Source organism: Vulpes lagopus, chromosome 5 (assembly GCF_018345385.1).
Source record: "Vulpes lagopus strain Blue_001 chromosome 5, ASM1834538v1, whole genome shotgun sequence".
NCBI lineage: Eukaryota > Metazoa > Chordata > Mammalia > Carnivora > Canidae > Vulpes > Vulpes lagopus.
The window spans coordinates 51799742-51823936 of NC_054828.1; the positions used below are offsets into that span (position 1 = coordinate 51799742).

The 24195-nt window shown below is 49.7% G+C and overlaps 1 protein-coding gene across 1 annotated transcript; it reads right to left on the reverse strand.

Moving 5' to 3' along the window:
• Window positions 1–11568: 11568 nt before the first annotated feature.
• GKN2 (gastrokine 2) lies at window positions 11569–19457 on the reverse strand. Its single transcript, XM_041756598.1, has 6 exons — window positions 19381–19457; window positions 17376–17426; window positions 16801–16938; window positions 14550–14660; window positions 13576–13732; window positions 11569–12257 (listed from the first exon to the last, which is right to left on the reverse strand). The coding sequence occupies exons 1-6, from the start codon at window positions 19390–19392 to the stop codon at window positions 12175–12177; spliced, it is 552 nt and encodes a 183-aa protein (XP_041612532.1). The 5' UTR covers window positions 19393–19457; the 3' UTR covers window positions 11569–12174.
• Window positions 19458–24195: the final 4738 nt, after the last annotated feature.

Consider the following 24195-nt stretch of genomic DNA (forward strand, 5'->3'; position numbering starts at 1 on the left):
GTGAGCCCGACTCTGCCCAGAGGTGGGGAACACCTGGGGTGGGGTGCCACCAGCACACGCTTAGGCATCTGGCACTGGACAAAACTGTGGATTTGGCAATGTTGCCTCGTGAGCTTTTAGAATCTTGGCTCCTGGCTCCACCGAACTCCTGTACCTCCTGTCCTTCATGTGAGGAGGTTAAGTCCGCCAATACTTCCTCACGTCTCCTCCAGAACCGCTTACGGGGTGGGGGGTGGGGGGCAGCTCGGGTGGCTCGGTGGGTTAGCACCACCTCCAGCCCAGGGCGGGAGCCTGGGGTCCCGGGATCGAGTCCTCCGTCGGGCTCCCCGCATGGAGCCTGCTTCTCCCCCTGCCTGTGTCTCTGCCTCTCTCTCTCTCTCTCTGGGTCTCTCATTAATAAATAAATACAATCTTAAAAAAAAAAAAAAAGAACCACTATGGCTAGAAGGGATTCAAAATTCATGCAAAATTAAACATCTCATTTCCCCAGTTGACAGCAAGCCCTTTGGGGACAAAGACCTCACCATGTGGACCTCTGAGAGCTCTGTGGCCCCTGGGACCTATTCTGTAGAAGATGTGCAAGAAGTGAGTGAACTAATGAGTTCATGACTGGCCCGATTCAGTGTGGCATCCTCCCAAGGCCCAAATTCACATTTTAATAGCTGACATTTTATTTTATTTTATTTTATTTTATTTTATTTTATTTCATGTTATTTTATTTTATTTCATTTCAATTCTATTCTACTTTATTTTATTTTATTTCATTTCTATTCTATTCTATTCTATTCTATTCTATTTATTTGGCAGAGAGCGAGACAGAGCACAAGCAGGGGAGTGGCAGGCAGAGGCAGAGGAAGAAGCAGGCTCCCTGCTCAGCTGGATTATCGGGATTATTGGGATTATCGGGATTATCGGGATTATCGCAGGGCTCCATCCCAAGACTCTGGGGTCATGACCTAAACCAAAGGCAGATGCTTAACCGATTGAGCCCCACCCCACCCCAGCCCGGGCCCCAGGTGCTGACATTTTAAATAACTTTTCTTTTGTAGGGAAATGCAAGTAAACGCCCCAAGGAGAAGGTGCCTCAGAGCCTCTAGGGAGGCTATACTCAAAAAATCGAAAGCGTAACAAGCGTCTGGGAGGATAAGGAGAAACGGGAACCCTCCTGCATTGTCGGGGGGCAGCGGGGGGGATGTAAAATCGTTCAGCTGCGGTGGGAAACGGCCCAACGGCTCCTCACAAAACGTCACACAGAAAACGACCGCGGGGCCCTGCCACTCCCTCGCCGGGTGGACCCCCAGCCAGGGCACGTGCGCCCTCACGGCAGCCGGCCGCACGGGCCGCACGGGCCGCACGGGCCACACGGGCCACAAGGCAGAAACGGCCCAAACGAGCATCCACAAACGAGGAGACAAAGACAACGTGACACATCCCCACGACGGAATATTATTCGGGCGCAAAAGGAATGAAGTTCTAGTAAACGTCACGACGTGGATGAACCTTGAGAACATTAGGTTTTAGGGGGACGATCCAGACACAAAAGGACACGTATTGTGGGGGTTCATCCGTGTGAAATATGCAGAATAAATAAATCCGTAGAGACAGGAAAGAGGAGCGGAGGGGAGATGGGCAGTAAGCGCTTCACGGGAGTGGGCCTCCCTCCGGAGTCATGAAAACGGTTCGAGGGATCCCTGGGTGGCGCAGCGGTTTGGCGCCTGCCTTTGGCCCAGGGCGCGATCCTGGAGACCCAGGATCGAATCCCACGTCGGGCTCCCGGTGCATGGAGCCTGCTTCTCCCTCCGCCTGTGTCTCTGCCTCTCTCTCTCTCTGTGACTATCATAAATAAATAAAAATGGAGAAAAAAAAAAGAAAAGAAAACAGTTCGGAACCAGATAGCAGTGGTGGTTGTGCAGCTCTGCAATGCACTAAACGCCGGCCAGGTCTTCCCTCCAAATTGGATGATTTCGTATGAATGTATACGATTTTATACGAACTCCACCTCCGTAAAGGAATACGAGCTCTCGCCCAGATGGTCCCCCCGAAGGCAGACCAACAAGCACTTATTACGTGACACAGCCTTTGAGGGTCAGGAGCCCAGGAGGGCTTAGCTGTGTGGCTGTGGCTCGGGATGTCTTGGCAGGTTTCGGGCAAGGTGTTGGCGGGGACCACCGTCCCCCGAGGGCTGGACCCGGGCCTGGGGGACCCGCTTCCCAGATGGTGCCCTCACCGGTCGCCCGGGTCACCTTATTCAGTGGGGAGGGACCTACACGAAGGCCCGAATACCAAGAAGTAAAGGTTGTTGGGGGCCATCCGGAAGGCTGCTCGCCGTGCCCCTCCTCGTGCATGGAGGGTCCTGATGAATCAGCGCCTGACGCCTTGGCCTGGACGTGACCGCCGCCCGGACCCCAGAAGGCAGCTTTCGGAACACGTGGGAAACGCGACCCGTGGCAAAGTGTCACATCCTGCAGAAGCGCCTGCACGTGCCCTGCCCATCCTGCCGCCAGCACCCCAGGGCCGCACATCGTGGTCCCATGAACAGCTACGGCCCAGCGCGCTGGCGAGCCGGAGTCCTCCAGTCCCAGGTGGGGGCGAGTGGCGTGGGTGGGTCTCCAGTTTAAGGACCTCTCGGCAGCTAAGCCACGCGGTGGGATGGCCTGTGTCCTGGGTGACGTGGACTGGGCCGCCTTCCCGACTGCGGCTCACCAGGCCCTGGAACCCCGGCTCGGGGCGCTGCACCCCACATCCTGGGGGGCCCTGGACACGTGTGGGGGTCGGCTTATGTCGGGTTCTTAACGCCCATGAAATCCCAGCAACAAGCAAAGGCCCTCGGTTCACGTAAGTCAAACCATAAGTGGAGCAACAAGGATTCCCCGTGATGATGTAATTTTTTTTTTTTTAAGATTTTATTCATTTATTCATGAGAGACACGGAGAGAGAGAGAGGCAGAGACACAGGCAGAGGCAGAAGCAGGCTCCATGCAGGGAGCCTGACGTGGGACTCGATCCCGGGACTCCAGCATCATGCCCTGGGCCAAAGGCAGATGCCAAACCGCTGAGCCACCCAGGGATCCCCCATAATTTTGACGTTCTCACCCTTCTCCAAAGGTGTGGGCTACAGGTCAGCGGGCGTGAGCGGTGAAATGTGAGTGTGGAGCGAACTAACGGGGCGTCAGCACCCCACACCACCTCGCCTCCCTGCACACCCCCAGGCACACACACACACACACACACACACACACACATGCACACACACTATCTGTGGTCGACCAGAAGCCCAGGCCCGCTGAAGCCCTCGTCCTGGTGTCTCCTGAGGACAAGGGCGACCAAGTGAACCAAGCACCATAGGAAGCGCGTGGCCAGCACACGCCGGGCGCCCAGGCAGCCGGCCAGCCCACGTGGGCAGCCCCCTCGCGTCCACGGCAGGCGCTCACTGATGCTTGAGGGGGAAAAAATGCACTTCAGGTCACATTAAAAAAACAAAACAAAACAATCTTTTGTAGAACTGTTTCGTCATCCCCAGGGGTGGTTTTGTCGTGAAATGTGTAAGTTCACTTAAAACAAATTGTCAATTTGTTTTGACGAGAGAAACTGCTCCGCTCACCTGCTGTACGGGCAGCAGAGACATGATATAAACGCGAAAATGACTCAAACCAGTCCTATGGCCACAGATGAGAAAAGCTTGGAGGCTAGAAAAGTCCGGAGACAAGGGTCACAGGGACACAGAGGGCGGCTCCCGGCGGGCGGCACCGACCTTCTTTCTTGGACTGAGGTGGCCACCTTGTGTCGGGACGGGATACTGCGGCTGCGGCCCAGGGGGACTGGGGTGGCCGCTGTTCCTGCGCCCGGAGTCCTGCAGGCGCTGCAGCCCCCTCCTCCTCTCTCCTGCAGGCGCTGCAGCCCCCTCCTCCTCTCTCCTGCAGGTGCTGCAGCCCCGTCCTCCTCTCTCCTGCAGGTGCTGCAGCCCCCTCCTCCTCTCTCCTGCAGGTGCTGCTGCCCCCTCCTCCTCTCTCCTGCAGGTACTGCTGCCCCCTCCTCCTCTCTCCTGCAGGTACTGCTGCCCCCTCCTCCTCTCTCCTGCAGGTGCTGCAGCCCCCTCCTCCTTCTCTCCTGCAGGCGCTGCAGCCCCGTCCTCCTCTCTCCTGCAGGTGCTGCAGCCCCGTCCTCCTCTCTCCTGCAGGTGCTGCAGCCCCGTCCTCCTCTCTCCTGCAGGCGCTGCAGCCCCGTCCTCCTCTCTCCTGCAGGCGCTGCAGCCCCGTCCTCCTCTCTCCTGCAGGCGCTGCAGCCCCGTCCTCCTCTCTCCTGCAGGCGCTGCAGCCCCGTCCTCCTCTCTCCTGCAGGCGCTGCAGCCCCGTCCTCCTCTCTCCTGCAGGCGCTGCAGCCCCGTCCTCCTCTCTCCTGCAGGTGCTGCAGCCCCCTCCTCCTCTCTCCTGCAGGCGCTGCAGCCCCCTCCTCCTCTCTCCTGCAGGTGCTGCTGCCCCCTTCTCCTTCTCTCCGCGCCGTGTCACCCTGTGGAATGCCACTTCTCCTGGGCTCTGCAGCACAGACCCCCCACCCCCGGGGTACCCGCTGTGTGAGAACTCACCGAGCCCTGGGCCGAAGGCTCATCAAGGACACGCCGCACCGTCCCCCCGCTCTGCCCGGCAGTAGAAAGGTGTTAACAGCTAGTGGGGGTAAGAGAGGAGGGGCTGTGTGCATGCACAAGGGCAGGAGCACCCCAGGTGGGGCCAGGGCTTGGTGCCCAGGATGCCCCGACTGGCTCAGGAAGCAGGGCCTGGGCTCTCGTAGCTCCGCCCCGCGACAGCCCAAGCGCAGGGCTCTGGACCCCACACGGCTCCCGGGCAGGTTTCGGTCCCTCCGGCCAGGAGCCGGACATCTTCTGAGGCACCTTCCATGCTCGCACCAGGATGTAGGTCCTTTAGGGTCTGGCACCGGGGCAGAGGCGCGCGAAGTTCAGACACCCGGGGGCTGGGGGCTCGCTCCCGTCGCACGCCTGTCTCCGCGGTCCGGAGGTCGAGGTGCCCGTGTGCAGGCCCGACCGTGCTGCTGGCCTCGGTCAGCGCTTGTCCTGGACCGCCCGCCCGCACTCCGTGCAGTTTACTCTACTTGAGTCTCAAGCCCTGTGCCGGACCCAACGCGCCCCGAGTTCACCGAGGCCACCGGCCTCCTGCTTTAAACACGATCACGGTGACGTTACAGCAGCCTGCGCCCTCCACGGGCGGTCAGACGAGTCCCCCTCCCGCCGAGTCCGTGTACTAATCTCTGAGCCTCTCTGGCAGCACCTAGCAGGTGGCCAAGAGTTGGCCCATCGATCCCCCAAGCAGAGGAATCTATTTTCTTTCTCTCTTTGTCCCCCCGCCCCCGCGCCCCACGCTGCCTGCTGGCACTGACCTCTGAGAACCAGGAGAGGGGGTCTGGGAACCCCCAGGCCCCCGCCCCCAGCTGGGCCGTCTCCACCGCCCGCTGTGTGATGTCCAGGGCGGGCACCGGCATGTCTGCCACTACCCGGGGAGCCCGTGGGGGTCAGGGGAGCACGGGCGGTCGGGCCTCAACGCAGAGATGGGGAGAGCACGTCTCCCCCAGGCTTGGGGTCAATTGTCCACATTACTGCGCCCTGTGTGCCGGCTTCTTAGAGCGACTGTACTGAGAAAAGGCTTTCCCTTCTGTCACTTCTGTGGTTTCTACTCCCAGTCCCCGTTTGCCACCCCGAGGTCCCCAGGATGAGCCCCCCGGGGACAACTGGGGACACATCTGAGTGTGAGGCCTCACGCTGTGCTTGGCATCGCTTCCCCCATCCGGGCTTTGTGGTTGGGTTGGACCAGGGCCCAGCTCCCTCTTTCCTGAGCTTGAGCTCTCCCTGGGCTGTGTCCTCCGTCTCCTGTAAGCAATCACTCGGAAGGGTCGCCGGAAGTCCTCTGTCGCGACCGCATCCCAGCTGGGACCACACAAAGTGCTCCCTCCAAAAAATCACTGAGATTCTTGCAAAACGTCCCCCCTTGCCCGTGAGGTGCTTCTCGGAGAGGAGAGACCCAAGACTGAGGCCAAGTGCCTGGCCTCCTTGCTTGGAGAGTGACACGGCCCTTGCCGCCCCCCCTTCCGGGGAGCGGTTGTCCCTTTGCTGTCCTTCCACCCTGGCACCCAGTGGTGCTCCTAACTCTTGCCATTATCCTTCTCCGCAGCCTAGGGAAGAACCGCTGATCCTGAGCCTCAGGTCTGAGGCCGTAGGGGCCCGCTCGCCAGGCAAGGGCAGCAGCTGCTCCATGTTTAGTCTCTGGCTCCCTGCGTGCTCCACGCCTCAGTTTTCCAAGGGGTCAGGCCTGGAGCCCTTTGTCCTTCCCGAAACGCCCTGCTTCACCTCATGCCACGGCCTGCCTGGGGCGGAGAGACCAGCCCCACCGTTTCACCTGGACCTGAGGGCGGCTATTCCAATGGATCCCCTTCATCAGCCGCCAGCACCTCGGGGTGCTTTCCCCCCAGGCTGTCCCCTGAGCCCGTCTCCCAGGCTGTCTCTCGAGCAGACCGTTGCTGTCCGTGCACCCACCACCCCCACTGCGCTCAGCCCTCCAGCCGGGCTCCAACCATAAGCCCGAGCCTTCCGGCGTTGCTATGAGCCGCCTACAGCGGTGGCCAACTTGCGGGGTCTCCTTGGACTGCCATAGGCTGGGTGGGCTTCTCGGTATTCGACCATATTACAGATTTTTAAAAATTATATAGGCAGGCCTGGTGGGGTGCGACATACCATGGAGTGCGGGATTTCTAGCGCACAGCTCAGTGAATATTTACGTGAAGAGGCCTTGGAGCTGTCCCCTAGATGAAGATGTAGAATGTTCCCAACAGCCCAGAAAGACCCACCCTCTCTCTGGTCCCAAGGGAATAGTAGTCGAATATTCTGAGAATCTCTTGGCAAAACTCAAACACACCCTGGCTGGACCCTTGGAGTGGAGGCCAATGTTGGACTGTCACAGGCCAGCAACTACCGCCCCCCCCCCCCGCCAGGATTCTCCTCATCGTGGCAATGGAATTGGGTCAAACGGGAGAAAAGTGAGGGCGCCAGAGGTTGTTAACGAGAGATCAGGATGGGTGGCCATTGTGCTAACCCTAAGACTTCACCCTATGGGTGCGGCAAAGTCAAGTTTTCAGAGAAAGGTTGAAGGGGGGGGGGCTGCACCCTTAAAAGTATGAGAGGAGGGAATCCTTGGGTGGCTCAGCAGTTTAGCATCTGCCTTTAGCCCAGGACATGATCCTGGAGTCCCGGGATCGAGTCCCACATCGGGCTCCCTGCATGGAGCCTCCTCTCTCTCTCTCTCTCTCTCTCTCTCTCTCTCTCTCTCTCTTTGTCTTTCACAAATAAATTTAAAAAAAAAAAAAAAAAGGAAGGACTTCCTTCACTTTAAAAAAAAAAGTGTGAGAGGTGAATTTTCAGGGGATGCCCTCACTAGGTCACACACTGGCATGAGCAGGGGAGACCCCTGCTACAGCCAGTCCTCCCCTGTGGTGAAAGGCGTCCGGAGGAAACGGGCTTACCACCTTACCGTGGGGTAGACGCAGACCCCAGAACCCCAAGAAGCACTTGACTCGATTCCCGTATGTGCCTGGGTCCTTTGCAAAAGAGTTGCCATAGCCTCACACGTTTGTCTTGGGGCTGAGGGAGCAGCTGGGGACGGTGTCTGGACCCGCGGAAGCAAGAGCAGGTGCGCAGAGCTGGACCGTGGGCTCCGGGTACCATTTCTTCCTCGGCCGATCTATGAGAAGGTGCGTAGCACCGGGGTTCTGCAGGGTGAGTGCAGGGATGTGGAGAAGCCGGAATTTCCAAAGGAGTCTTGGGGTGAGCAGAGTGGGGGCCCCGGAGCTGGGCCGAGCCCAGATGGCGGGATATGGTCACGAGTGCAGTCACAGGTGCATCCGTGAGGGACGCTTGTAGCCGCGACTAAAGGAGGCCACCGTCACGGTGACTCAGACAGGTGGAGCTGGATGTGTGCCACGTGAGTCCGAGGAAAGACGGTGCCGGCAGGAGCTGCTCTAGAATGAGGCAATCCAGCCCTCCAGCCCTCCCTTCCCTGAACCTTTCCTCTCCAGGGCTGTTGCCCAGTGGTCCCCAGATCGCAGACATATCTCGTGGCACCGGCGTCACATCCACGCAGAAGGAAGAACAACAGGAGAGAGCCGAGGGCACACTTGCATGCCAGCTGAGTCTGTCCCTCTGTATCAGGAAAGAAAGACCCTTCCCGGGAAGTCTCATTCAGCAAACTTCCACTTAGACCTCCTGGACCAGAACTGAGGTCCTACAGCCACCCAGAGACCAGGCACAGTCGGAGGAAGCCGACCCCACCTTGTCTTCTTAAGGGAAGTGAGATAGAGGAAGCCCAGGCCTTTCGACCTCGGCACTCCTGGCTGCCGTTTGGCTGCTCCTCGGACAAGCAGAGGTTCTGTTAGCAGGAAAGGGGGCCTGGGCAGGAGGCAGTAGATGGGGGATGAGCGCTCGGTGGGTTTTTGCATCATGTGATCTTGGAAAACTGATCAACCATAGATGATGAACATTTCTCTCAAAGGCCTTACCTCTTTGCTTCCTGCCTGCTTTGGGCCGCTCTCCGGTGCCTGCAAGCACCTGTTTGTTTCACATTTTGTCCTGATCTAAGCTAATTCATCGTTAGCAGGAGCTAGAAGTCTCAAGAATTCTGTTAGTTCATCAATTGATATTTATCACGTTTAGGTTAACTCATGTTCACACCCATTCAAGCAGGTGTCCCAACAAAGACTTTGCAGAAGGAAATACTTGCTCGGACTCACGCACTCTAATCCTGGGAGCTCTGAACGAACAACTCCCATTTCGTTCTCCCTCAAGGTGGCCGAATGGGTCTATGTGACGTTATCATTTACTGGGAAGAACAAAATGTCATAGGACATAACCCCAACTGCAAGCCTTACCAAGATTCCTACAAAATCCCCCTTGGCACACTCACGTCCGGGATCAGGCCTCCTCTCTCAGGTCAGCCTCAGTAGCCAGATCAGCTCCTCTAGCATCCTTGATGCTTTGTTATGTTTGGTCCAGACTTGCCCCTCCTCCGTGATGACCTAGAGAAGGTCGATGCTCGGGCGTACAGAGATTTAGCAGAGCTGACATCCCGAGTAAAGCAATACAGGGTAGATAAGTGGATACAAAAAAAAAAACAACAACAACAACAACAACTATAGGCTGCCTCTAAGAGACTTGCTTTAGATTTAAGGACACACATAAGCTAAAGATGAAAGGACGGGAAAAGATAGTCCATGGAAATTGTACCTAAAATAGAGTAGGGGTGGCTGTACTTGTATCAGACAAAATAGACTTTTATTTTTTTTAATTTTTATTTATTTATGATAGTCACACAGAGAGAGAGAGAGAGAGGCAGAGACACAGGCAGAGGGAGAAGCAGGCTCCATGCACCGGGAGCCCGACGTGGGATTCGATCCCGGGTCTCCAGGATCGCGCCCTGGGCCAAAGGCAGGCGCCAAACCGCTACGCCACCCAGGGATCCCCCAAAATAGACTTTTAGTCAAAAACTGTCACAAGAGAAAAGGAGGTCACTACATAATGAAAAAAGGGTCGACTCGCCGGGAGGATATAGGAATTATAAATATATGTGCAGTCAGCGTCAGGGGCCGCCCGGGGAGGTCTGAGGAGAGAGATGGACAGCAGTACAATGGCAGCAGGAAACTGCTACCCTCTTCCAATGACGCCGAGACCATCCAGACAGAAAATCAGCAAGACGACAGCCGACTTGCATAACACCCTAGATCAAATGGACCCAGCGGACCTCTATAGAACGCTCCATCCAACGACGACGGGATGCGATCCTTCTCCGGCTCCCACGGCACATTTCCCCGGAGGGATCTCGCACTAGGCTACGGAACGAGCCTTAACGAAGTGAAGAACCGTTCCGGGTATCTTTTCCACCCACAGTGGAGTAAAATGAGAAATCACGAACAAAAGGAAGGCAGGGAAACTCACACGTGCGTGGAAAGCAAACAACGCACTCTGGAATAACAGTCGAGTCAAAGAGAGAAGTCAAGGGGAAATTGAAAAATGTCTCGAGGCATGCAAAGCTGGAGCCAGGCCATATGTCCCCTCCCCGGCCCTGAAGGAGTGGCTCCTTCTGAAGGCCGAATGCAGCCCAGCTCCCTCCTAACTTCCACTTGGACATACTCCTTTCAGGCCCGAGCTGGCCCGCTGCACCTGCTGCCCCGACAGCATGGCACCAGCACCGAGGAGGGTTGACCCGCCTCACGCAAGCTGAGTCGGGAAAGAGCAGACCTCGAAGTTCTGCTTTAAAAAGGAGACTGACGTAAAAATTAATGAGGATAACCCAGCTCTAAGCAGTAAATCCCAAGAGAGGTTGCTAATCGAAACACAGCCTCCACCCACCACGTCCCCATCAGTCTGGGCCCCGGGTGTAAGCACGTGCCCCAGGTGACTCAGTCTGGCTCCTCCCCAAAGATTTTTTAAATTAAAACAAATTGAGACTGGAATGGAGAGGAGAACCTCCCTCTCTGAGGACAACGCTGGGAACATGGGGACCATAGGGTGGTGGGGGTTTCTATCCTCCCGGAGAAGGTTGGCATAAGCTACTGAGGCTGATGCTCAGAGAGAAGGAGAATCGAGAGCGGGAGACAAGTCTGGGCCCCCTCACACACCCCGGTCTCGCCACCTGAGACCGCAATATCTCTATCTTTCTTCAACAAGGTGACACAACAAATTCCACCCCCCTTGCCTCGGTTAACTTGACGTGGATTCCATCACCCGCCAATACCAAGGTCCCGGCGAGGAGCCTCTACCACCCGTTTGGCCTGTTGTACCTTCTTTACCGTTGCTGGCGAACGTTTTCTCGTAAATGTGTCCCTTCCCCAACAAGAAAACCATTTCCCTGACAATGGGAGTCTTGCCGGCGTAACTGTCCCAGCGCTGAGCACGTGGCCGAGTGTCTCAAATATGCTTGGTGGTGGTTATTATGTTAGGAGGAAGAGCAGTTGATAACAGAAATTCTTTTTTTTTTTTTTTTCAGAAATTCTTGTTTAAGCAATTCCCCCATGATCCGACCGGCCCACCGCCCAGCTGTACAACCCGGGAATGTGTCCACGTTACACAATTTATTTGGAATGTTGGAAAACTTTTTTCCGCCTATATATTGATTTGGCGCTCCCGACGACCTCTCTCCTCACTCCAAGATAAAATACGTTATAATCGTATTTAGGGAGGTTGAGACTAGTGCTTTGATGAGCAAAAAGGCATTTTCTAGAAGGCATGTGACGGCCCGTCCAAGCTGGGGGCCTTGTCCAAGGGGACAGTTTCCTTCACGTGAGCCGGTTGAGTTGTTTGCTAAGAGAACCACCCAACCCCGTCCCCCGGAGCAGGGGGGGTGCCACTGCCCACCCCGCCCCCGAGCACTTGCTCCACCCAGAGGGCACACGTGGTTGTTTTTTGTTTTATTTATTTTTTATTTTATTTATTTTTATTTTTTTAGATTTTACTTATTTATTCATGATAGACATATATATATATAGAGAGAGAGAGAGGGGCAGAGACACAGGCAGAGGGAGAAGCAGGCTCCATGCAGGGAGCCCGATGCGGGACTCGATCCCGGGACTCCAGGATCGCGCCCTTGGGCCAAAGGGAGGTGCCAAAGCACTGAGCCAAGGATCCCCTTGTTTTATTTTTAATTAAAGTTTTATTTTGCCATAATCTTATTCAAGTCTAATTAACATACAGTGTTATATTAGCTTCAGGAGTACAATATAATGATTCAACAATTCTAGACATTTCTCAGTACTCCTCAGGGTAAGAGTACCCTGAAGCTCCCCCCTCTTGGTGGACAGATGGGCCTCTGGTCGGGTGGAGGCAAGACGGACACTTGGACCCAGCTGACCACCATGTAATGACTCAGATTTGTTATCTGGGAGGCTTCACACTCTACGCTCTGGGCCTGAAATCCTGGCAGATTCTTTCCCTCTACGTGTTGACGTCAACACTGTTTGGTTTCCCTTTGCTGTTTGAAAAAAAGGAAACACCCAGACATCTGTCGATATAGGATTTATGATTCACCACCGGGTCTCAACGTTAGTTGGGGCATTGGGAAAGAACGTGGCTGCTGAGTGGAAACCAAGGGGAGGGGTCTGGGAAAAGGCAACGCCAGTGGGCCGATGCCTACGCATCCACGTCTGCGCAGATGGAGAGTCCAAAGATGCCCAGGAATCCGACCTTTGAACAGACGCCAGTACTGACATTATCTGAAAAAGGGACAAAATTGCAAAAAAGGAGCCTTGAGAAATACAGTGTTAGAAAGCAGCAAACCGATGCCTTCTGGTTACTGCCTTGACCAGGGGTCGTACATCCCCCAAGTCCTTGGCTCTCCGAGCGCCTTAGCTTCCCCAACACTGACAAGCCCTGGGGCGCCTGGTGCTCAGCCGGTGAAGCAGGGGCCTTCAGCTCAGGCCGTGATCCAGGGCCCCCCACCCTCGGGCTCCCCGCTCAGCGGAGGAATCTGCTTCCCCCCCTCTCTTTGCCCCTCGCCCCCACTCGTGTACTCTTTCTCTCTCTCTCTCTTGCATGCTCTCGCGCCTCTCTGAAATAAATAAATAAAATAATAATAATAATAAAAAAGACTGACAACTCCTAGAAGCGCTGTCTGGCTCTGTTCGATGGATGCTCTGACACTCTGCACTGGGACCCGCGGGTCACTTTTACTTGTATAAGTACTAATGACGCTACTAAAAGAAAGATGCCTTAAAAAGTTTTTTTGTAGACCGTAAAACACGTGATAAATGCTAATTATTTTCTTTTTTATCTTGCCTTCCACTAGGCTGGGGAATTTACCTTGTTCCATTCACCATCTGCGGCCTGGCCCCTCTTTCCCTCTGGCCACTGTCGCATGTTTGGAGACTTTGTATACAGATGCCAGTAACGGCTGCGGCGACGGCCGCCCCCTGGGTGACTCAAGGGTCTACTCTCCTCCAATCGGGGCACGTGGCTTGCTCTTTCTTAGCCTCGTTCTATCCTAGATTCGATGTTTTAGAGAATAATTGACAAATGCACCTGTATGTATTTCAAGGGTGCACTGTGATGCTTCGCTACACATACGCATCGCAGGACGGTGACCGAGATCAAGAGAGCACAACCCTCGCCTCACGGAGTTAACGTGGGCAACTCGTGTGTGTGTGTGTGTGTGTGTGTGTGTGTGTGTGAAGGACGCTTAGGATCTGCGTAGATCTGAAGACCTCAGGCCTTCCAAGCCTGCACAACTGTGTTATCGACTCTGCTCGCGCGCCGCACATCAGGGAACCCGACGGTCCTTCCTCAGCACCTAGGACATCCCAAAGATTCCTCCTCTGGGTGAACCCATCCACTTTCCCAGCCAGACTCTGAGTCCCTTGGTGGCAGAGTCTTACTCACTTCTGTGTCTCCCTAACGTGTGGCACAATTTGCACAGACGTTGGCGTTTAGTTCCTGACGCCAACTGCCAGGAGCCGAGCTCCACGTCCACCCCTGCTCACCCACGGGGGAGCCTTCACGACATCCGTGACGAAGGGATAGCTGGCTGGTACTCACGCGGCTTCTCGAACACCTCCCCCTTGTACAGGGGGACGTGACTGCACAGCTCCTTGATGGGCGAGCCGAACAGGAACCAGTCTATGTGCATGATCAGGGACTGCAGCGGGTTGTACTTGACCCAGAAGTACTTATCGGAGAAGATGCTTTGCATGGCCTAGAGCAGCGGGGGGATGGGGGGAGGATAAAATAGGTGGACGCCACCCGGTGTTCCGGATTCTGCGCCGACTTTTCGTGCAACTAAGCAGAGGCAGCCAGGAGCCTCAGGACACCCTGTCCTCTGAGCCCTCGGTCTGCAGAGGAGCCTCGGTAGGACGCGGTGGCTTCACCGCGGGGGCCCTGAAAGCCAGGGAGGGTGAACCCCCGGGCAAAGGAGGCACAGATGGCAGGACACAGGGGGAGGGAGAAGGAAGCTGTGCTCGTGCTCTCCGGGTGGCCCCTTGGCGCCTGTGCAACTTCCCTCGTGCCCTCGTGTTTCCGCCCGCACCACGTCTCAGAGCCCTGGCGTCCAGCCTCCCCCACAGAAGCAGCGGAACCGGTAACAAGCGGTGGCATCAGGGCCTGTGCGGTAGCGATCGAGCTGAGAGGTGGCTCGGGTGCCCCGAGCCGTGAACGAGGAAGCGCTCTGACAGGTGGAGACAACGTGTCACGGGAAGGTCTAACACTGTGACCTTCCCCTTGAGCCTCCTCACTCTCTGGAAGCGCCAGTTCTCCCCGGATGAAGAACAGGGAATGAAGGGGCGCCCAGGGCTCAGCGGTTCGGCATCTGCCTTGGGCCCAGGGCGTGACCCCAGGGTCCCGGGATCAAGTCCTGTGTCGGGCTCCCCGCAGGGACCTGCCCCTCCCTCCGCCTGGGTCTCTGCCTCTCTCTCTGGGTCTCTCATAAATAAATAAATAAATAAATAAATAAATAAATAAATAAATAAATAAAATCTTAAAAGAACAGGGAATAAGTAGGGGTTCGGCAAAATCACCTGTTTCTCGTAGATGTACCGTTTTAGCTGGTCCAGGGAGGGGATGGCCTTATGGTTCATCTTCAGGATGTAGCAGGCTCTTCGGGACAGCACCCTGGAGGCGATGTAGCCCTGAGGCGGCGAGAACACGGTTACTGGCCCTCCTGGTCCCCTGGCGTCTGGGCTGGGGGGTGGGGGGGTGGACCCCTGGGGCTGGAGGAAAGCCCTGAGACGGCGCAGGGAGGGCCACCCCCAAACCCATTCCATGCATTCGCCTTCTTTTGCCTGATAGTTTGACTTCTTCACTAGCTGTCCCTCTCTCTGAGGTGGGACAGAGCCGTGCCCTGTGCCCCAGGTTTCCCGGTTTGCACCCCAGGCCTGTAGTCTGTGGGGTCTGGACAGTCAGGAAGCAGCAGCTCGCTCTCTCTCTCTCTCTCTCTCTCTCTCTCTCTGCCTTTCCCTCAACTTGGGACGGAGCAGTCCCCTTTAGAACTGTGCGTTCCACCAAGCTCCTTCCCAGCCACAGGTGCTACCTAGATTTAAATCCAAATTAAGCAACATTGAAAATCTTTAAATCGCCGTGTCCCAGTCCGCGCTCAGCAGCCACACGCGGCAGGCAGGGTCTCCACCGGGAAACGCAGATGGCGAAGGTTTTCACCGTTGCGGGGACCCCTACACTCCTGCGCACGCAGGGCCCCCCGCTGCCAACACCCCCGCCTTTCATCTGTCCTCCCCTCCTTTACTGGCTTCTCTCCAGCCCGTCTCCACCTGAGACCCGGGCTGGCGGGTCAGGCCCGGCCTGGAGGCAGGTGAGGCCCATGGAGCCAGGTGAGAGCGGAGGCCACCTAACCTTCATCCCAAATGGGGTTTTCTCCATGGATTCCCAAATTATTATACAGTCCGTGAGGCTGTGTGTCATACAAACGGTCTTCTAGTTCCTATTTTTCAATTCTCACAAATTGCCAGTTCCTAAAATTCAAAAATAGACTAAGGCAAAGCCCGATGGTGATGGAAGGGGTTAAACCAAGTCCTCACCACTCTGGGATTTTCTTCTTCTTTTTTTTTTTTTTTTTTTTTTTTTTTTGAGACACTTTGCTGATTTCCCTGAAATCTGCCTTAAAAAACAATTTAAGTAGAACTTTCTTTAAAATGGTATCTTTCAAAAAGTAAATAAAATAAAATAAAATGGTATCTTTCAAAAAATAAGTAAAATAAAATAAAATGGTATCTTTCAAAGAGTGCATGCTCTCACATGCACCCTAGAACTCCTAATGGCGATGGGGAGGAGGCATATGAGGAGATTCCTACAAGAAAAGGACACAGAAAAAAAAAGAAAAGAAAAAGAAAAGGACACAGAAAGTGTGTTCAAATGTCCAGTGAGATGAACTACAACCTCCTTATATCCACAGTGCATAGCTCTGCCCCACGGTAAGAGCAGGCTCCTTACCAGGTGGAACACGTGGAAAACAAACAAAAAAATGGATAAAGGACCAAGTAACTTCTCTGAGCAATTTTCTGAGACTTACTATTAATACTAGTAACTGAAACTTGGAAATAGTTTGGAGTTTTTGGTTAACATATGCTCCTTCTTCAGGAAGTATGATTTACTGTCATCCAACTTACATGGTTAAATGTGCATAGATGTTCTGGATTTCTGCTATTCTGTGATTGTTTATTCTGAAATCGCTCTTTTTTTGGCACAGGTTTCCGTATTAGAAGCCCTAATACATTCATTTGTTCCTTCAGTGAATATCTTTGAGAGCCTGTGTGCCAGGCTGCGTTCTGGGTTTTGGCCCACCCTTCTAGATGCTTTCTGAGCCTGTAGGGAGACAGTATCAGGATGCTTCCGATTGCCACCTGAAAAGGTGAAGCAAATGCGTATCTTTCCTGTCATACTTTTTTTTGCTTAGAAATGGTTTTTTGGGGGCACCTGGGTGTTCTTAAGTGTCTGACCCTTGGTTTCAGCTCAGGTCATAATCTCAGGGTCACAAGATCGAGCCCCCAGTCCAACTCTGAGCTCAGAGTCTGCCTGAGGTTCTTTCTCTCCCTCTCCCGATGGCCCTTCCCCTCCTCTGGTGCATGCTCTCGCTCTTGCGCTCTCTCTCTCTCTCTCTCAATAAAATAATTAAATAAAACCTTTTTGTAAAGGGAAAAGCAAAAGTAAGGAAAATTGTGAAAGAATTGCAAGGATAGTTCTTGGGTAGTAAGTGGCCACCCCTCCACCCTTTAGAAATCCAGTCTTGAAGAATGTACAAATTCCCTTGCTGCTTACATGTTTATAGTCAAAAATTGTGGTAGAGGAGCATGATCCTGCGTGGACGTTAACGATGGCGATATTTTTTTGATTGTCAATTGACACCGTCTCCTGAAGATTGCCACCATTGTTGCCTGGGCTGATGATGTTATAAACCTAGATTAACAACAAAGACATACTGGTTTGTCCATAAATCATGGGCACTGGAAAGGCAACCCTCTTGACAAAATGAAGCCTTCCACTTGCTATGAACAAGAGACTGACGCCTGAAACCTCCTCGCTGGCATCCTAGACCAAAGACACATGCTAAAGTAGGAATGTGAAGCTCTTCTTCATGAGAAATGGGAGAAGCAGTGACATCACACGAGAAATGAGATGGACCACATTTTAAAGCAATGGGTTGCATTTTTTTTTAAGTCATTGCGGTTGAAAAGAAATAACCAACCGTTTCGTTTCCATTTTTGGTTATTTCTGGGATTCCATCCCAAATAGGGCATAAGCGCTCTCTACGATCTTTCAGATAGATTATCTGGTCTCTTCCTTTTCCCCTCCCAATTACTCCAAGATATAAAATCCATAGTGAACCGACTTACCTCGTATCCATGGGATTGTGTCCCAAAGATGGCCAGCACCAGAAATACCACCTGAAAGACAGACCAGTTGCATCCACTCTCTATAGGGCAGTCACTGAGGGAAGGGACCTACGGGGACACTGGGCAAGACCAGCACAAGTCTCAGAAAATATACGCCCTGAGACACAGGTGTGTGGTCATGGGCAGCCAACGGTCCATTTCCAAGATGTGAAACACACATTCCCTCATCTGGCAGGTATTTATCGACTTCGTGCTATTTGTCATTCTTCTATCTTTATGCCCAATTCCCAACCCTTCCCAACATCCTAATCTTCTAGGTAGCACACGTTCTCATGCCAGAAACAAGTTGGAGCAGGTGAACAGTGATAAGAAGGAACACCCTGGTGTGACGCATGGTGGATTTGGATTACGGGAGTGAAGTTGTATTTTATGGTTAAAAATATATATATATTTAATTCCTTGAGACTGAGAGGGTAAAACAGATTTACAATGGGTTTGTGGATGATAGAGCTACAGTGGATTCCCAAGGGAAATTATGAAAACAGGAAACTTGGAGGCATGGCTAAGGTTTGAGGCTGACACCAAGGACGGGATCCTTAGTGAGGCCGTCAGACAAATGTTAGGCTAATGGGCCTTGAGGCCGACATTGACGCAGTTCTGACATTTTGCTGCAGTTAAGAGTCTTCTCCAACCTGTGGATCCCAGTTTTGTGTTCTCTGTTCCGAACACCACAATGTACGGCGCTGTCATTGCAAACCGCTCTCGGAGGGGATCTGCAGGAAGGCAGATATTTTTAAGACCTATCAGGAGGATTTTTCTATTTTCCTGACAAACACCAAGAACATTTGTCTTCTGAGGTGTCTGACCAAGACCTGTCTGTAGATACCTGACCTGGCTACTTGCACAGCCCCACCCTTCCCTGACTCAGGGCCAGCTCCCGTAACTCCTGGCAATCCTCTGCATTCTATTTAACGGGTCTAATACAGAGGTTTGAACAGATGAGTGGACGACTCGCCACCAGAGTGATGCAATTAGAGCGAGCTCGGGAAGTGTCCCCGGTCCCCAAGTAGCCACCCACCCGACACCTTGATTCATGCACCACGGTGACGGGCCTATGCTTCAGTCACAGACCTCCTCCTGGAAAATCAAGAGACGCCTTGGAGCTGGAACTCTTTAAGCCAACAATCTTGAACACCTGGTGGGGAGGAACTCCTCATTTTGCTTTCTCCCTCGACAACTCCATGAGAATAAGGGATAGATAACTGGTGGAAGGAGTTCCATTCTGGGTCAAAACACAAACCTCTGTTCATGGAGCACTGCAGAGTGAAGCCGTGGGAGCCTGGGATCAGGGCTGGGGTCGGCAGGAGGAGGGTGACACGGCAGGAACACTACACCGTGATCGCTCCCGCCGGCGGGATGGGGACGGGTACCTTTCAGGTCTAAACCTCATATTTACCGGAATGGGAAAATCACATTCCTCTGTGCCTCAGTCTCCTCATCTGTAGAACGGGGTAACACTACTCAGCTCACAGAGCTGTTGAAGTAAAGAATCAAAGTATGTACGTTTAGCCTAGAATCTAATACACACTTAGCAAATGACTGCTGCTATCGTCTTTTCCAAAAAATTATACCTTCTCTTTTAAGTAGTAGATGCTATTGCCCTAAAACGCCTACATTCCTTCCCAAGTTCATAAGAAGGAATTATTTAAAATTCTCCAAAATTAAAAAAAAAAATTCTCCAAAATTAAAATCCTCTAGATATTTCCAAAATGTCTTCTTTGCATCTTTTTTAGTAAACATCTCGGAAAATAGACAGTGGACAAATAAATATCTGACTTAATATTTAACACTATCCCTGCCAAAAACATTATGTAATTCAATCACAGAAGCTTAGAAGCATAGCACAGTGTTCACCTAAGACTTCTGAAATCCAAGGCATATTGGATTCACACGTTCTCTGCAAGAGCCACCACAAGACTATAAAGAAGCATAAGCAAATACTCACGAGGATTTTCATTTTGCCTGATGGGAAGAAGGAGCCAGAGCAAGTGAGGCTGCCAGTGCAACTTCTACCCTTTATATTAGCTTTAAGGTGTGGAAATCTCTTTCCAGAATAATTACTCTGGGAAAGGCTATGTCCATATCTCTGACAAACCCGAGCAAACTCCTTTATCAGGATTGAGACCCAGTGACATAACCTGGTATCAGTAAAGTTCATTCGTCAGTGATAAAAATTTACCACTTGGTCACTCAGTAAATACTCCTTATTTGCATTATGTTGCAGTCAAGATCTCAATTTCCACCCTTTAAAAATATTGCAAGGGGATGCCTGGGTGGCTCAGAGGTTCAGCGTCTGCCTTTGGCCCAGGGTGTGACCCCGGGGTCCCAGGATCGAGTCCCGCATCGGGCTTCCTGCATGGAGCCTGCTTCTCCCTCTGCCTGTGTCTCTGCCTCTCTCTCTCTCTCTGTCTCTCATGAATAAATAAAAAAAATCATAAATAAATACATAAATAAATAACAAGATGCTTGTTCAACACCAACATCCTATAGAAATACAAGGACATGGTCTTACTCTCTGCCCCCGACGGTAAAGCCCTCCCTTAAGCCCTGCGTTGGGGCTTTAGTGTCTTTCCATGTCTGCCCTGCATTTTGAATTCTTCTGCCCAAAGAACGGAAGTAAGACTAGATGTGAACTCAGTGGCTGGGGGCCCCCTATGACTTTCTTCCGTTTCCCTATTAACATTGCTTCCAATTTCCAGAGATTCATGAGGAACAAGGCCCAGAGAGCACTCTACCCAATGACTGGGGTTACCCAAACATTCACATTAAACGTTGCCCCAAACTCTGTAAAAACTATGAGTTATGTATCTCTACTTATCCTGAAGTGCACTGGAAGTTTCTCAGATTAAAAAAAAAAAATAGAATAAAGTTGAATTTGTGCCATTTTTATAATACCACATTCAAAAATGTTTGGCTAGTGGGATCATGAGTTCAGGAGTCGGGGAAATAGAAAAATAAACAGAACCTGTCAATGGCAAAATTGTTAACTATTGGGGATCGCTATAGTAAGCAGAGAAGTAACATAAGCGATGTCCTTGTTCTACAGCTGGAGTGACGTCCTAACTAGCAGCTTTAAAAAATGGGGCTTTTGAAAAGCAGACATTGGGCAATTTGGGGGTGACCTAACTTACTGGAATTCCGCTACCCTGGCTGGTCAGCTGGGGTGGATGAAAGCACGCTGCTTCGTTACACCTTCTTGAGATAGTGGCAACAGGAAGAATCACAGTTTTGGGAGAATATTTGCACGTCTGCAAATATTCTCCCAAATTTAACTCCTCACCCCAAAACGTAAGCCAGCTCCCAGACCTACAGACATGAGGGCGGGCAGAGCTATTCCACCCTTTGCGTTTCCTCCTATCGTCTGCCCTCCTTGTACTGATAAAAATTTTACGTTCTCTTTTTTTCCCTTCTGTTCCCAGAAGATTTGGACTTTTTTATTGTTTGGTCCTAACTTTGAGATTTTAGCTGGCATCCTTAATTATTCACGTTGCCCACAAATCCAAAAGACGTCCTGTGTTTTTATCTCAATGGAGACAAGGAACACAGTCACCTTAGACTCATTGCTGAGCATCTTTTCCACCCCGTATTGTTATATTTGCTCAGTGTTGTACTTTCACTTTTAAAAAATTGTTATAAAAATACTTAGATTAACCATCAACAGAGAATAAAATTTGTTGAAATATTTCATCAATTTGGGGGCTAATTCTTTTTTATATATCCCAAGAACTTTATTTTCTTTCGGCTTGCGTATATCTTTTATAGATCTTTTATTGGGAGCCAAGGGTATTAATTTCTTCTCATGTTTGGAAACATCTTTATTTTGTCCTCACTTTGGAATAGGAGTTATAGACCGACAGGAATTTTCCTCCCTCACACTTTAAAGATGCTCTCCCACTGCCTTCCGGCATCCGCTGTTGCCGAGGTGAAACCTGCTATCAGCACGGTTACCACGTTCCTGATTTGTTCTTCTCCTCAGCAATGTGCTCTTATGTTTCTGCCTATTTTGTCTCATAATTTCTTGTTTCTTTTTATAAATATAATACCTTTATTTATATCTCAAATACATCCTTAGTGTACCTCTGAGACTAATAATATACTATATGTTAATTAATTGAATGTAATTTTTTTTTGCCATTCCAATAGTACCATTTATTATGTATGTCATGGCAGTGGGAACAGAAGAACATAGAACAAGGATTTTGCCAATACCTTAATGATGCTTAGCTCTCACATTACCATCATGATGGTTATCCTCTGTAATGTAGGAGGATAATCCTCTATAATATACATATATATACATACACAGAGTGTAAATTTTTTTTAAATCCTTAGTTAATGTCTTCTTCTTGCTCTTTGTTGTTCAAACCAAATAGTAAATTCATTTCCGACTACTTATTTGGTTAGTTACCTTTTCATTATGTAAGTTGAAACACATTTTAACTCACACCTTCTTTATTATGATCTTATCTTTTGAAGCCCATGGTGAGAAACTAATGATCCTTTATATATTATTCAATAAAGCTCGTACATCTTTTTTCTTGTGATTTATTCCAATACTTTGAGGCTTTAGAAAAATCTTTTGCATTGCAAAATTTGGATCAATGTTTACCTTATTTTCTTCTAGTTTTTTCCTTTTTTCCTTTTTTTTGGCTTCTTTTACATCATATAAAATGTTTACATGTATTTTGAAAATTAATTTAGAATTACTTATTCTTATGGTAGGATCTACATTAACTTGCCCAAATAACTATAGCCTTATCCCAGAACCACTTAAAATAGGATCATTAGTTGTTAAAAAAGAGTAAAGGCACATTTAAAAATCGGGAAAAATACTTTTAACACATATGAAAGACAAAAAGGGACATTTTCTTGTTTTGGGGGAAGTGAATAAACTTTCTTATTTTTATTATTAATAAAACAGACAAGTATTTATTTAAAATCTCCAAAAATTAATATTTTCAACTTACAAAAAGTTTTTACAAATTTGCAGGAGAATGTTGAACACATATGATATGTGGGCAAAGAACCTGATTACAGGAAGATTGGGCACAAAGAGGAGATGGTGCAGAGTTGAAGCTCTGAACACATCCTGCCTGGATCAAATGCTGAGCTCTCTAATTTCTCACCATGGGCTTCAAAATCCTCATGAGGAAAGACAGGAGGACAAAGTGCCTCCTCAAAGCATCCTTGTGAACATGGATGAGCTCATATACACAATAGTCACTGGCACAGAGTAAGCTTGCAATAAAATTTATCTAATGTTATTAACATGATTTATTATAAGTAAAAGATGTTCAAACTTATAAATTCTTAAAGAATTGGAAATTCAAGCAGCTTTATTCAATTAAATATAAATGGGACTAAGAGAGCTGGAAAATCCCTAACTATCTGAACGTTTTTAAGAAACCATTTCTAAATAAATCATGGGTGAAAGAGGTAGTCGGTCACAAGGAAATTAGAAAATATTTTGAACTTAAGGAAGTGAAAATGCAACACATCAGAATATGTGGGATGCAGCTTAAAGAGAAAATTGTAGCATTGAATACTCATACTAGAAAAAACAAAGGAAAGAAAAAGAAAGAAGAAAGAAAGAGAAAGAAAGAAAGAAGAAAGAGAAAGAAGAAAGAAAGAAAGAAAAAAAGAAAGAAAAAAGAAAGAAATTTACAAGGGCCTCAAATAAGTGATTGAAGTATTCACCTTAAGAAACCTGAAATTAAATATCAAATTAAACCTAGAACAAGAAATAATAGAGATAAAAGCAGAAGTACATGAAATTGAAAATAGAAAATAAAGGAAACATAATGAAAAATACCAATTAATTATTTAAATAATCAATCGATTGATAAATTTCTATTCAGACTGTTCAAGGAAAAAAAAGGCATGAATTATTAATACCACTGATAAAAAGGGAACATCAATATATCATCGTTGATTTTGGCTCATTAAAAGGCTAGTAAGGAAATATTCCAAACAACTTAATATCCCAGACTTCAACAATCTAAATGAAATAGACAAAATTCTTGAAACCACAAACTATCAACATTTACTTAAGAAGAAATAAATATCTTGAGTGGACCTATATCAATCAAAGAAACTGAATTTGTAGTTAAAAACTTTCCCACAAAGAAAATTCCAGGACCTGATAGCATCACAGAGGCAAATTCTGCCTTTTAAAGAAAAAATAATATCAATTCTACACAAATTCTACCAGAGAATAAGAAGGGAGAGACACTTCCAAACTCATCCTATAAGGCCAGACTTAACCTGATGCCAAAAATAGACAAATATAATATGAGAAAATAAGCTACAGACCTAAATCCCTTGTGAACATAGATGAAAAAAAATCTCCAAAAAACATCAGCATATTGAATATAGTAATATATAAAAATAATAATACATCATAACTGAAGGATTTTTTCCTGTGAAGTCAAGATTCATTTAACATTTGCAAATCAATCAATGTCATTCAATATATTGAATATAAAAATAAAAAACCATATCGAAAGAATTCAGATATTCAACAGATGAATGGATAAAGATGTTGTATCTATATATAATGGAATATTACTCAGCCATCAAAAAGAAAGAAATCTTGCCATTTGCAACAACATGGATGGAACTAGAAGGTATGATGCTAAGCAAAATAAGTCAATCAGAGAAAGACAAATACCATATGAGTTCACTCATATGTAGAATTTAAGAAACAAAACAGATGAACACAGGGGAAGGGAAGGAAAACTAAAATAAGATGAAAACAGAG